The sequence below is a fragment of the Danio rerio genome, chromosome 24 (assembly GCF_049306965.1).
Source record: "Danio rerio strain Tuebingen ecotype United States chromosome 24, GRCz12tu, whole genome shotgun sequence".
In the NCBI taxonomy this organism is placed as follows: Eukaryota; Metazoa; Chordata; class Actinopteri; order Cypriniformes; family Danionidae; genus Danio; species Danio rerio.
Window position 1 is genome coordinate 15814999 of NC_133199.1, and position 14960 is coordinate 15829958.

The window sequence follows — 14960 nt, forward strand, 5'->3', positions numbered from 1 at the left end:
GTAAAATATATTTTGCTTAAAATGATTGGTTTAGTAAAGCATTTTAAGCATTTACTTATCTCAAATTAATCACAGGAAGCTGGAAATGACGTCAACTTTCCTATTTTGCTTTTTAACATGTTTATTAATGAGCCTATTTATTTAATTATGTAAATGTGTGTGAATATTCAATCAGTTTTTGTATGAATTTTAGTAACACTATTGAATAGTACACAGATTGATTATGATTTATTAACAGAGCATGTTTGTAATAAAGAGGGTAAAATCGCTATGCAATTCTTAACCACAATAATCCCCATAGCCACATAGTGTCAATAAAGGTATGTGTGTATTCTGCAAATGGCATTTGTGTAAGATTCATCATTTCAGAAAGGCTTGAATAAACTCCACCACAAATACATCAAATACACTTACTTGGTATTTTTAACTAGAGACATTATTTCAGTTTCATCTGTGTTTGTCGCTATTACTGACTGCTGTTTATCTGACATAACACAGGAGAAGCAGGCATACAAGTAGAAACGGTGGGCGGGAAGAAGCAGCTCATTTGCATTTAAAGCCATAGGCTACAAAAAAAGCTACGATGTACTCAGACTTCAAATGGGCAGCTTCTGGAGGCTATAATAAATAATCTGATGGGTATTTTGAGCTAACACTTTATAGTTTCTAAGTTTCTAGATTTTTACGATGGTTTGAATTGCTCTATTTGACAGTTTTATGGCAAGTCTAACAGTATTCAGATGAAAAAATTAAATAATCACAATGCAAAAGATACTTTTCTTACTACTACTTTATCTTCTTTCTAGTCCAAATATCTAAACATTCTTAGATCAAGTAAAAATATTGTTGATATTTTAACTTCAGAAGAAATAAGTCAAAATTTAGAGTTTTTAATTTAAACAAGTAAGATGATCTGCCTATGAAGGAATTTTAAAAATTGTGTGTTTCGCTTCAAAAAATAGATATTCGGACTAGAAACAGGACAACAATTCTGTTAGAAAAACTTTTTTTTCTGTATTCATACAGTTATATGCAATTCGGTTGCTTATGGTCACTTACTGTATAATTTAGACTAAACATTGCATATCTTGCGATGTGGGTATAGCGAATGTGTATATTATGATATCTATGCTAAAACTATATATTTTGCAGCCCAAACACAAACACAAAAATGCTTGAAAATCTCAGAAGTTCTCAAAGTTAATGGCCCCTCCACATAAAAAATTTAATTCCTTCATTGGCTTGCAACACAGCATCAATTTTAAATATCTATTGTAGTTTAGTGTAGTGTTTTAGCACTAACCTAATAAAACTTTACTAGTGAGACACTGGTTTGCTTTATCCAACCATATAATTTGAATTGCACACATCTGGCTGTCCAGTAATAGATTTGATGTTGCTCTCATTCTGTATTTCACACAGGTGGTACTTGAAGGCTTTAGGTGTCCAATACTGTTTAAATGACCAAGTTGCATATGACATTTTGTATTTCGATTGGGCTAATAGTCTGAAAACTCTGGTATTTCCTTTACAGCTGGTGGTTTAAATGATAAAATTTTGAAAACAATTTCCCTCTAAATATGATTTCCATTGTGTGAAATTATTAGTCAAATTATTCTGGACTGTTATGTTGCTGTCAGTGACTCATTTCTTCTTTCTTTTTATCTGCATCTCTCCATTTCTCTGCAGAGAAAGCTGCTGCAGCCAATGAGGATGAAGTGCAGAAGGCTGATGTGTCGTCGACAGGCCAAAGTGTTATTGACAAAGATGCCCTTGGACCAATGATGCTGGAGGTGGGTCTGTTGTGCTGTGTTTATTTGGTTACACTGGCTCTACAGTGCATGCAGACAGACACAAACTGGGAAGAGTCCAGCCTGAGCCATGTATAGGGTGGCAGAGTCGAAGTGAATGGCTTCTTGTATCTGTTCAAAACAAAGAATTTTGTGTTAAAATATTTGGCTGCCATTTGATGTTTAAATCCATCCCCATCCCATTGCTAAATAAAGACCTCATGAGGTGACGGTTTAAATCTTGCAAATATTTTTGGCATGAAAAACATGCTCAAGTATAATGATGTGTCTGTGTTGTTTTAGTATTATTTATATGCCGTTTATTCATTTTGAATCAGCTAGTATATGTTTTCTAGCTTTCGTTTTGTAGTTTTTGTGAAAACTAAAACTGGAAAAATTTTTTTAGAATATATATAAAAATCAGTAGTATATATATAATATATATATATATATATATATATATATATATATATATATATATATATATATATATATATATATATATATATATATATATATATATATATATATAAATCAGTAGTACACTGTAAACACATGATTAGTTAACTTTTAAGTGAGTAAACACATTGCTTGTTGACTTCACTTAAAAAAAGTGAGTAAATTCTTTGCCTTAGAATTAAGTAAATTATATAAAAAGTAAATAATTATAAAAACTGCATCTTTAAAATGCATTAAAATGTGCATATTTATTCAATGAATAATTAATTATGCCATAATTTTATCTGAAACACGAAAACAGGGCGGGACATAGAGTAGCTCCCACTTATAAATAGCAAATAGTGCTTCATTTTTATCACAGTACTGCAAGTGAGAGTGGCTGAGATAGAGCACATCAAATGAAAAGCAAATGAGACGGATTATGAAGTGGGCGGGGCATGTCAGATACTAAAAGAGCATTTGATTGGTCAGGAAATCATTCATTTATTTGTTTATTTTCCTTCGGTTAGTCTCTATTTCAGAGGTTGTCACAGCAGAATGAACCGCTAACTATTCCAGCATATGTTTTTACGCAGCGGATGCCCTTTTAGCTGCAACCCAGTATTGGGAAATACCCATACACTCTCATTCACAAACACACTCATACACTACAGACAATTTTAGCTTACCCAATTGACCTATAGAGCATGTATTTGGACTGAGGGGGAGCACCCAGAGGAAACCTACACGAAAACTGGTAGAACTTGCAAACTCCACACAGAAATGCCAACTGGTCCAGCTGGGACTCAAACCCAAGTGGTACTCTCTTCAGAGCCTTGTGTGCAGAGCTGAGCTCCAGCAAGCTGCACTTCTTGTACAAGTGATGTCACTGGGGGTTGGGTTTAGAGACCTTTCATTAAAACAGCTTATAGGAGGAACCCATTGAGCTCCACCCAAGTGGCTGTGCAGCAAGCATCCTCTCCTCGAACCAGCGACATTCTTGCTGTGAGGCGGTGGTCAGGAAATTATATGAGAAACTCAAATATGAGGTGACGTGAAAAAAAATGTTTACCCATTGAGGCTGAAGTGGCAACCGCAAGCTTTGGATGTTAATGTCTTTTAAATGCAAATTTGTCATAGTTTTTGTAGCACACTAGCTTGTACAGTAGGTATCAATTCAAAAAATTAACATTAACAATGGGTTTACTCACTTTTTTTAAAGTAAAGTAACTAATAACATCCATGTCACCCTGCAGCCCAAGACTCACCCAAGGCTCAATGAAGCTAAGCAGGGTTGAGCCTGGTTAGTATCTAGATGGGAGACCACATGGGAAAACTAGGTTGCTGTTGGAAGTGGTGGCCAGCAGAAGGCGCTAAACGTGTGGTCTGTGTGAGTCCTAATGCCCCAGTATAATTAAGGGGACACCATAAAGTCAGTGAGCGCCTTCTTTCGGATGAGACGTTAAACCAAGCCTCAGACTCTCTGTGGTCATTAAATATACCATGGCACTTCTCGTAAAGAGTAAGGGTGTAACCCCGGTGTCCTGGCCAGTGTGTGTACCCTGATAGAAACCTATGTTTAGAATTCTGAAATGCATGGCGCTGCGAGCGGCGCTTTGGTGTATGACTCCCTTTAGTTTCTGCACTCCACCTACAGTTTAGCTGAGTGCACTAGCATCATTGTCCTGTGGCTGCCAACACATCCTCCAAGTGGATGCTGCACAATGGTAGTTGTGTGGAGACCCCCCCCCCCCCACTTCATTAATATAAAGCTAAGCTAAGATAAATGCGCTACATAAATACACATTACATAAAATTACAATCAATTTTTACTGTGTAAAAACAACAAAAGAGCACAAATGTTTAAAGTAAAATTTAGACTAAAACCCTTTCAATAATTGACATAAAGCTAAAGTGAAATATAGCTTAAACTTGAGAATGGTTTAAAAGTTAAAAGTCTTCTTGACATATTGAAGTGAGTCGATCATTTATGTTGTATTTACTTTTAGCTCAAATGCTGGAAAAAGAGATGAGCTTTTTGTTTTAGCAGTAGACACACACTCATTATTTTTTTCAATCCTGTATATTTTGCTGAGATACGTAAAAATAAAAAAGACATTGTTATTTTTAGTTGAACTACCCCTTTAAATAGCTCAACCACTCTCACTAGTGCAAAGCAACCGCTTCCGTCAGTCGTCTCAATCCGGCAGGACGCCCAGCTCTGAATGAATCCACCCATCCAGCCGCTCCATCTTCCTCTCACACCCCTCTCCTCTTTGGGGTATTTATAGCCTCCGAGGTCCTCCGTCACCGAATCAACACCAAGCGGATGCCAAATATAGCCTGCGTGCTTGTGCGCTTGATCTTCCATCTGTTTGAAACGGCCGAAGGAAGGGACAATTCACACCCGCACGCTATAATGCACCTAATTAAAAACCACTTGTGACAAAAGGCCAGCGAGGGGGGAAAACTCTCTGGCCTTCTCCACCCCCAGCAGCCCCTCCCGGGGGCTCGTCCGGGCTCCACACACTCGTGCACACAAACAGGCCTTGTGTAAAGCTTTCGCAGTGCTGCCCCACTGAAAAAGCCCATTGTTTGCCGATGGAAGCTGAAGTGTGAGCAGCCATAGGATCCGCTAAAGCAGCTTTGTGTTCTTCGGAGCAGTGTGTGGGGATTTGCGGCCAAGCTCGCAGTGCCACCGTTTTTCAGTGTGTGTGGGTCCGTTTTCAGTGTCCACACCTCACGATGAGCTTGGACCCTTTGTGTAGGAAGTTATGCAAGCTCCCGCAGTGGGACAGCGAGGCCCACCCGGCTCCATTCATGTTGCAATACACGTCCATCAGCACTTTTACAGAGTTGCATAAGTTTGGCTAAATAAAGGTGGCTTTGGCATTCCTCCGTGTTTACTCTGCGATGTTTGCTGAATGTGCCCAGCAGATGGCCACATCTAGAGAATCTCTTTCGCTTGCTTTCCCTCTCCTTTTCCATCCCTCGCTCAATCTTCTCTCTGGAGAATGGGAGTACATTTGTTCTTAGCTTTTCTTTTTTGTGTGTTGTTTGTGAAATAATTCTCGGTGCTCTGTTTGTTTTGCTGATAAAAAGATTTAGAGCTTATTACGCTCCGCCGCAGATTAAAGAATGATTTCCGAGCTGCTGCTCCACATTTCTAAAGCAAACAGCAGCTTTTATAGTGATCGCTATGGGCCCTCGGGGGCCGACTGCATTCTGAGGCCTAATTGACACCATCTTGATAGGTAATGCTTGACTTAAGGCGATGTTCTTTCAATTAAGACTCGTCAATATCATTTCTGTCACACGCTATGAAGCGCTGGCGTTTAGTAGAGCTCTTTTATTGCCAACACAAGCAGGCGAGGAAGTGGCATCTTCGCTCAGATGAACACATTAAAGATGGCAAATTCTGAGTAGCTCACCTGTGAAGCTAAAACTAGAGAATAGAGGTTTTACTGATCAGAATTCAGTCTGTTTAAATATGAACTTACTTACTTATTCAATCATTTTAAAAACAGTCCAGTATTTAAGCTTTTGACAGAATTATTACTCCTTCTATTCAGCTTTGGAAAAAAAAATCTTGATTAACCTGTGCTAAAGATTGTTTCCATTTTACAAGATCACATTTAAATAATTAAATGAAGTGAGTATTAAACTGTGGAATCCAGATAATAGCTATCATTCAAAATGTTGTCAATTTTTATTTTATTCTTTCATTCTGTAAAGAAGTATTTAATTGATTCTTAGTGAATTAATTATATTAACTATTAATAAGAATAAAAGTTATTTAATTAGGTTTTATATTTAAATAAATACACTCCTTTGAACTACAGCTCAACAGCTTTCAACAGTGACAATAAAAATAAATATCATTTGAACCATAAATCAAGAAATGTTAATAAATCAAGGGTCACACTTTAAGTGGCCTTATCTAATATGTACTTAGACTGTCATTAATCATTTTTTACAATGTACTTGAATGTTAAATACTCTACATATGCTTGATTAAATACTTACATGTAATTACATTGTAATTAATTTCTTTAATGATATTATCTTGAGAAAGCCAACATACTGTTATGCTACTTAAACTTTTTCTGAGCCAAAAATGTACCAACTCTTCCTCCTCCTTGAGCTTTAATACTATGACTACCAAACTTCAGGCCAGACCTTTAGACTGGTCTGTCTCGAGTTGCTATATGTTTTTGAACTGATCTGGCTTTCGGTTTTCCAGAAACTGGCCCAGAAACCTCAGAAAAATCACTTTGGCTTAACATTGGACCAAATTTTGACGCATAAAAACTTCGAAAGAGAAATTCTTAGAAATGTGATCTTCCACAATTGAAGAGGCTGCCAGGCTGTGTAAATCTAAATATGTAAATCTACATTGTAATCTACATCAAACTGTGGTGTAAGTTGTACCCCTAATTGCAGGAGTACCCCAAATTTGCCCATTAACTTACAATGAGGAAGAAACTTCCATTTAAAACATAGGCTCTTCAAATCCCATTGACTTAACAATGGACCAACAACTCCCCTTTACTGACTCTTTGGGCTCTATTTACACGATCTAGGCGCAAAGTCTAAAGCGCATGGCTCAAAAGCATTAAGGGAATGTCTGAATCCATGGACAATTACGGTTTGCACTGTGGCGCATGGTCTAAGAGGGTTGTGCTTACTCTCTTAAAGAGATAAGGGTGTGCTTTGAGAATAAAGCAATCAGAGTCTAATTTTCCATTCCCTTTAAGAGTCAGTTGCATCGCACCCTGGTACATTTGCTATTTACATAGCAGACTTTGTAAGTGGAAAAACGGAACGCTTCGCAAGCATAAAACAGTTAAACAGATTATCTGCAGTTCAAGAATAAAGAATGAACCTTTTCTAATTGACCTCTTTACTTTTTCTTTCGCTCTTTGTGGATAAAGAAAAAAGTCTATTTTAAGTCTATTTCAGTTTCTTCAAAATGCCAACAATGCGCCTTGACACACTTTTTAACTAGACAGGAACACCCATGAGTCCACAAAGTGGCGCAAATGAATTTGCCATTGTAACAACGTGGCAGAAAACAGGGAAATTAAGGTTGCGCTGGTCTGAAAATAGCAACACATCGCGCCATATGCGTCTTGCGCCTTTTTGCACCAAGTATATGGTTGGGCCCTTCATCTTCAACACCCTCCTCCTCACCACCCACCACCTTGTTACTTTCACCACCCCTTTACACCTACCAACTTTTCACATTCAACACCATCATCAAAGTTCGACAACAAATTTTAGGTTATAATGACATTTGTGATTACACTAAGTTGACCATCCCATACACCTTAACCCATTCCTAAACCTACGCATACAACCAAACAAGTGTTCTGCAATATATTTTGAACATAGTAAGTACATTGTACTTATTTTTTGAATGTAAGTACATGTAGTTAAGGCCACTTAATATAAAGTAGGACCAAATCAAGCAACATCTTTAAAGTTTCATGTGAAGATAGGAACACACTTAAAAATTGTTTACCAATGCGTCGCTAACTTTTTTTGACTGGTGCATTGAGCAAATTGGGGAATCTTCACATCCCTGGGATGCCTTTACTGTTCACATTAGTGTGTGAGACACAAGTACAAACTCCTAATAGAGCCATATTCTGCAATGTGCATTTCAAATGAGGAAAAACAGTCACTTGACTTCCCCTGTCTGCCTGCCTGAGAGTATCACTCTGAGAGGAAGCCTGTTAAAATAACCTCCCAACTACAACTGATGAGATCTTCTTGTTTTCATGCAGCTAATTACTTCATTACGCCTTACCTGAATTGAGAAGTGAAAAGGCTGCTGTATCATTATGCTCAGCCTTGTTGTTGCTGGAGCCACTTAATCAGTCTTGAGGCTATGAATTCTCATGTCGTAATCTCCTTGACTTTACTTGATATGCTGTTTGGAGAGTCTACAAGGACTTCTAACTTTGCTGAATGGGTTTTTGTTTTGTTGTTGCCAGTTATCACCACTCTCTAGTTCAGTGATTGCACTTTTAGCTGAAGGGGTGTATACTTTTGCACAAATGTCTGCTTGTGCTCATCATGCGTTGGCGTTTTTAGTGCTAATATCCCATCTTTTTTTTTATCTCTTTCAGGCCTTGGATGGGTTCTTCTTTGTGGTGAACATGGAGGGCAACATTGTGTTTGTATCGGAGAATGTGACGCAGTACCTGCGCTATAATCAGGAAGAGCTGATGAACACCAGTGTGTACAGCATACTGCATGTAGGAGACCATGCCGAATTCATCAAAAACCTCCTGCCTAAGTCACACGGTGAGACTCTTTCTGTTGTTTAATCTTTGTTTATTTCCCCTTTAACTTGCTTTTGTTTCATTTGCACTTCAATGACCTCTTGTTTTCAGGAAAGACTCATTCCTCAATACTCAAGTGTACCTTGTACATTTTTGAAACTGTGATTGTACTAATCAGATTGAGCATTAGTAACACAATTACTAACTTAATAAAATGTATAATATTATGATGTTTTTTGACAGGTATTTTGTCCTCTATGGCCTGAAGTGATGTGATTAACAGATTGGTAGTCGTTGAAACAGTATGCTTTTAGATGCAAACTGTAATGTAAAGAGGCTTTTTCACCATAGCAACTATGTAAATCACTGTTCCTAGAACATTTGATGTAAGCACCACAGTAACAATAATAAAGTATGGAAACAATATTAGTTATATAATAGTTCTAATAATGACATTTAGGGAAAGTAAATTAGCTTTAATTCCAGAAAAAGGTCTAATCTAGCACAATGGGAACTAACATTTATGTAGTTGCTTGCTAATTAGTACAAAATAATAAATAGTTGCTAGGTCTATAACAGAGTTCAGCCTGGTGCAAAAAAAAGCTGCTAGTGTTTTTATTTATAATAGTTTCCAATTGCCATTAAACATGCATTTAAAATGATTTGATCGCAAGTATTCAGCAGAGATGCATTATCATTTCAACCTGTTATTTACATGTTCAAATGCATCTCATGAACAGTTTGTTTTTGGTTGAGATCCTTTTCTTCAATTACATCACTTTGACAGAAGCGGTCAGTGCAACACACTGCGTATAAGTGAGCAAGCCAACTATGATTTAATCATCTATACATTTTTTAGTGCAACTCAAAGAATTAGCTTTGTTTTGATCAACTTTTATTCAAAACATATCCCATAAAAATCAGATTAGGTTAGTAGGTGTTTTTTAGGGGGACTGTTTAAACTCAATTATATGTTGTCACCTTAGAAATATAAGATTCTATCTCACATTTTTGTCAAAATTGTCAAAATTTAGTTATTGATGTATTCTTATTAAATGACAACTTATTTACAAGATGTTTACATTTTAAGACTTTTTATTTAAAAGCAAACATTTCAAACATACTGTTTGCTATGGAATGCAAAAGTTGAAAGCTCATTATCTCAAAATCATTCAGAACTTAGAACTTTTTTAATTCCGAGGTGATGATGTTGGCCGAGAGAGCTAAACACGCTGCAATTTAAAAAAAGACATGCAATTATAAAAAACAGCAGATTAGAAAAAGATCTTCATCGGTTTAGCAATATACGTGTTGCAAATTTTCACAACAAAAACAAATTAAGAAAACATGCTGCTTTTTCTCACAAAAACACAATGTAAATGTTTCCAAAAACTGGACTGACCCCATGGTTTCCACTACATTCATTGTTCCATGGCGGGGCTCCATGCCAAAATTGATCCCGCCATGGCTACATTACAGCTTTCCATTCAAAACATTCAGTCATGTTTTTTAATAGCAAGTGATAATAGCACCAAAACGTTTTAAAAGGTAAGTGAATTATAACAGTGCAAACTTTTCTGTAACCGTAGTAGTGCAGTGCGTTAATTGTTTAACCCTTTAAGGTTACGTGCTGACTGACTGACTGGCTGACTGACAGGTGTGTGATGCGTGATGCCAGCAAACACGACATACAGCCGTTTCACTTTACTTCAGGACACATTAATACAGCTCTGTAGGTCTATTGGAGACATTCATAAATATTCCTTGCAAATCTAGTAAATGTTGGAGATATACTTGTAATATAAACGCTCTAAATCGCACTTCAGCAGCGTTAATTTGAGAGCGCACAAGAAGATCTGCGGTTAAGTAGCGCATACTGGTAGGCTATTACATAAATGTGCTCACTACATTTGTCATTGAAATAACGCCAGGTAGTTGATAGATCTGTGTAAAAAAAAGGCCTGCCGCCATAGCTGGAAAAAATCATAGAGGAAACACTGGACCCGGCTGGGATTTGCCTATTGTGCTGTGACTAATAAGGCTGATATATACTTCTGTGTCAATCGCACACATATGGTCTGGCGCAACCTTTATTGCAACCTTTGAATAGCCCTTTCTGTGGCCGACGCTGACGTGCACCTCTCAAAAAGTGTAACTACACGATGCAACAATGCATAGCTCAAGCTCTGTGATTGGTCGGCTTGATTGATGTGCTGAGTGTGGGTGGTGCTGAGAGCCACGAGCCCGATAAAGCAAGTGTTTACAAGTGTCAAGTCTCATGAAGGAGCTTCAGATATTTTTTGTTTACCTTATGATTAACCTCCTTGGTCATGAGTGCCCACATATGCGGACAGCACATTTTAGCTCTTAAGTGGCTATTTAAAATACTTTAAATGTTTTATATTTTAGTACTGACATACAGTAAATATGCTGCAAAACAGTTGCAGGATGACAATGTCCCAAACCCTATTTTTAACTGTCCAAAATGGGGAAAAAAATTTGTTTTTACTGTCTGATAGTCAAAGCAAGTTAAAAAAAATGTATATGTTATATATGCATTTAAAAACAGTCAGGACAAAGTGTTTTATTTAAATTCGGACCACATATATGAACATCATTATTCTCTAAAAGTACATCATATCAAAAGATGAAACTTAGGTTTTTATTCTAATTAGATTCCAATAAGCTCAAATAGCAAAGAGAAATAAAAACTGCATCTAAAAAAACACCCTTGGGCCTTAAGAGGTTAAATTTGTTGCACGTCTGCTGGTTTCTTTCTCTGAATGAGCAAGTTTTAGCTACTTGAGCATTAAGGTAACATTCAGAAAAAAACAAAGCACCCACAAAAAAATTTGATACAGAGAAACATAACATGACCTACTGCCAGCTAGCGTTTTGGAAATGTTATTGCAGAGCAACACAAACAGCACGCAGTAGTAAAAATTGCTCGACTACGTGCAAGGCATGCGTTCGCTCAACACAGAAGAATAAACCAGCCTTTATTCAGTGAAGTTGAAGGTGAGCTTTGGTGATGATTATTTTTTGTTTATTTTAACACCCTGATTACACTATTTCTTTGTCTTTTGTATATTATTAGCCTAAATAATTATAACCTAAATATCCGGGTCCATCAATTTTTTTGGTTCCCTTGAAACATGTCCGCAGTTTTCAGTGCTTTTTGTTTGGGTTTATGGGAAATTTTCTTAATTTGTTTGCATTGTCAAAATTTGCAACACAGTTGCTGTCAAACCAATGAAGATCTTTTACACTACATGACACTAGTCCACTATCATTCATTTTTGACTTTTTCTGTGCAAGTGCAAAGTGTAAAAGCATTACAACCCCATTTACACCCATATGTGGCATCAAAATTAGGCTGTCAAAGATATATTTTAAAAACAGATATGAATCAGCCTTTTGTCTCTCATGCTGCTTCGCATCAACTCTCATTGAAAATTAATGACCTCCAGTCTTTCACTGCTGTAAATCACTGTCAATATGAACACCCCTTTACTCAGTGAGGAAAAGTTTGGGAATTGAGCTTGAAGCGAGTGACAGTGAGTGATGTGTGTTCACTTCTCTCCCACAGTGAATGGAGTGCCGTGGTCCAGCGAAAACCCTCGGCGGAACAGCCACACCTTCAACTGCCGCATGCTTGTGAACCCTCACAGCGAGGCCGAAGAGACGCAGGATCACGAGGCACAGCAGAAATATGAGACTATGCAGTGTTTTGCTGTGTCTGAACCAAAGTCCATCAAGGAGGAGGGAGAGGGTGAGCCACGGTTTCTTAAAACACTCTTAAGCCACATGAATGGTTCTGAAACTCTAGATTTAATGCTTCAAAGCCAAACGAAGTGACTACTCCCCTTTCATTCCTCAAACATCCCACGTACGAGCTGAATTCACCCTACTGTTTTGTTCTGATGACTTTCTTTGGTTTCAGTGGATGAGAATTGTTGTATTTGTGTGCAGTTGCTCTTACCGTAAGTGCTGCTGTTTAGTTATCATAAAGGTTAGTAGTAGTTTACACAGCTAGACAGTTCCCCCTAAAAATAAAATTTGTAATCTCACTCCAAACCGTTTTTTTTTTTTTTTTTTTTTGAGCATCTTTCTTCTTTTGAACACTAAAGCAGATATTTTAAAGAAAGCAAAAAAACAAAAAAAAACTGTAACTATTGACTTTCATGGATGTTTCCAGATTTCTGCAAGATACATTTTTTGTGTTCAGCAGAAGAAAGAAAGTCAAATAGGTAAAGTAGATATAGTAAAGAAAGATAGTACAAAGAGTAGTAAAGAGGGAGAAAATACTGACAGAATGTTCAGTTTTAGGTGCAATATCCCTTTCAAGAGCCCTTATTTTGCATTATTAAATGTCATAATTTAGTTTTGGGGGTGTCCAACACAACAGGCTGATATGTATGCAAGGTCAAAAAAAACATTTTCATTGTCTTATAATATGCATTCAATTTTACCTAATTATCCCAACGACACCCATAATATTTGTTCAGTGATTCAACAAACAGCGGAGGATCGCGAGTTCAGAAACGCATTTAAATCATTAAAGGAAGAAGCCTGCATCACATTTTCAACATCACATTTTGGACACAATGGGCCCTAACATACACTCGGACCAAGGCGTGATGCAAATGTTGTTTGCTAGTTTAAGCTTGGCGCAAGAGTAGTTTTGACGTGTTGCACCATGCTGATTAAATAGCAAATGCATTTGCGCTCATATGTGCGTTATACAGGCATTCTGGTCTAAAAAAGGAGGCACGTTGAGGCGCATTGCTATTTTGAGGATCTAAAATAGACTGCTCAATAGACCAGCTAAGAGGAGGTCTAAAGTCCACCTCAAATCAAGTCAGTTGTGCGCCTCGCTTAAACATTGCTTTATACAAACAGGATGTACAGCAATACACAAATATCTTTACAAATGAAAAAGAATTAAAGGATTAAAATATTACAAAACATATTATTTTCTAGCCTGTATAAATATAAAAACCATACTTTCATGCGTTCTTCATCTCGGGGGGCTTTTTCAGTTTATTTATTACAACTTGCTTTTGTGTAATGTTATTGTTATTAGAAGTTTTATTTATTATATGCATATTTATATTTGTTTTATTAAAAACAAGCTTAGATTTGTTCACTTGTCAGGTTTTGGACCATATGGGGCACTGCATGTGTATTTGGATATAACTGACTTCGTTATTATTGTGCATTTATTAGTTTGCTAGAGATTAGAATTGAATTTAGAAATAGTTTTAAAACAAATCTTCATGCTTGACAAACGAAAGTAATTATGTATAGGCTAATTGATGTCCGTGCGTACAACACGTTTCCTTATCCAGTGAAAGTGAAAGTAAAGAATAAGGAGGCTCACCTCTCATTCTCGTGCTACAGATGCTCTGTTTAACTGTTTTCTCGCTAGTGAAGCGCTCAGTTTTTCCACTTACAAAGTTTGCCCTATAAATAGCAAATGCACTTCATTAAAAGAATAAGCTCAACCCTGTTAAACCATGCGCTGCAGCTCAAAGTGGATTTTTCCATCCTTAAAATAGCAAAAGGGGATTCAGACATGCCCTTACTGCTTTTGCGCCCTGCATTTTGGACTTTGCACAAAGCCCGTTAAAGTAGAGCCAAATATGTTAATAGTCATAAATTATGGCTAATAACAATTAATGGCTAATAATCTCTAATTAACATTAGAGATACAGTACAAACATTGATCTATAATACATAAGCAATTACAAGCTGCGTGTGATTACAAATTATAAGAAACAATTAAACACATATTTTGCAAACTAAAGAAAACGAGGAAACAATTTTAATTACACTTACATGTTATGATCTAGAGGAAGAAGAAACTGGTCCGTATGAACTGTATCAGTTACTGACAAAGTCCCTGTCAAAGTCTAACAAAGTCCCATACGTAATAGTCTCTGCTGCTCCTTCTTTTAATAGCAAACGACTGGCAAATCCCGCATTGCAGCGTATTGGGTCAAAAATCTGAAAAATCACAGTAACAAAGGTTGGCTATACTGTGGTGTTGTTGTGAAAATTACCTTTAACCCTTAATTCCCCACAGCCGAATCTCCATCTGTCAGTGATCATCATCTGTTCGCGTCATGATCAGATCCCCTGTGCTCCTAGTGTCCGAAGGGAAAGCGCATTCACATTTTACCACATCTGGAACTACATATTTGGTGAAAAGATCACAACCCAACTCGATTTGTTTATTCGACTTAAGAGTTGACTATTTCGCTAAAGAATCAAAATTTTTAAACACGGTGAACTTTTAGATTTAAACCTCAGCTGGATGTTTCATCCACTTAGTGCTGTGTTACCAATGTATAGTAGGTCATTTTCAAAAACACATAATAGGGGCTCTTTAAAACAAGTCTTTAAGGCTCACTTTTATCATTTCAAATAGGTGTTTTCT

At 36.9% G+C, this 14960-nt stretch overlaps 1 protein-coding gene across 8 annotated transcripts in view; it reads left to right on the plus strand.

Annotated features, from left to right (window-relative positions):
• Positions 1-14960, plus strand: part of ncoa2 (nuclear receptor coactivator 2) — a 207566-nt gene that overhangs the window by 109824 nt on the left and 82782 nt on the right. For all 8 annotated transcript variants that reach the window (XM_009297336.5, XM_073940585.1, XM_073940586.1 and 5 more), the window contains 3 exon segments: positions 1690-1793; positions 8363-8540; positions 12108-12290. In XM_009297336.5, the coding sequence (XP_009295611.1) occupies positions 1690-1793; positions 8363-8540; positions 12108-12290 (465 nt within the window).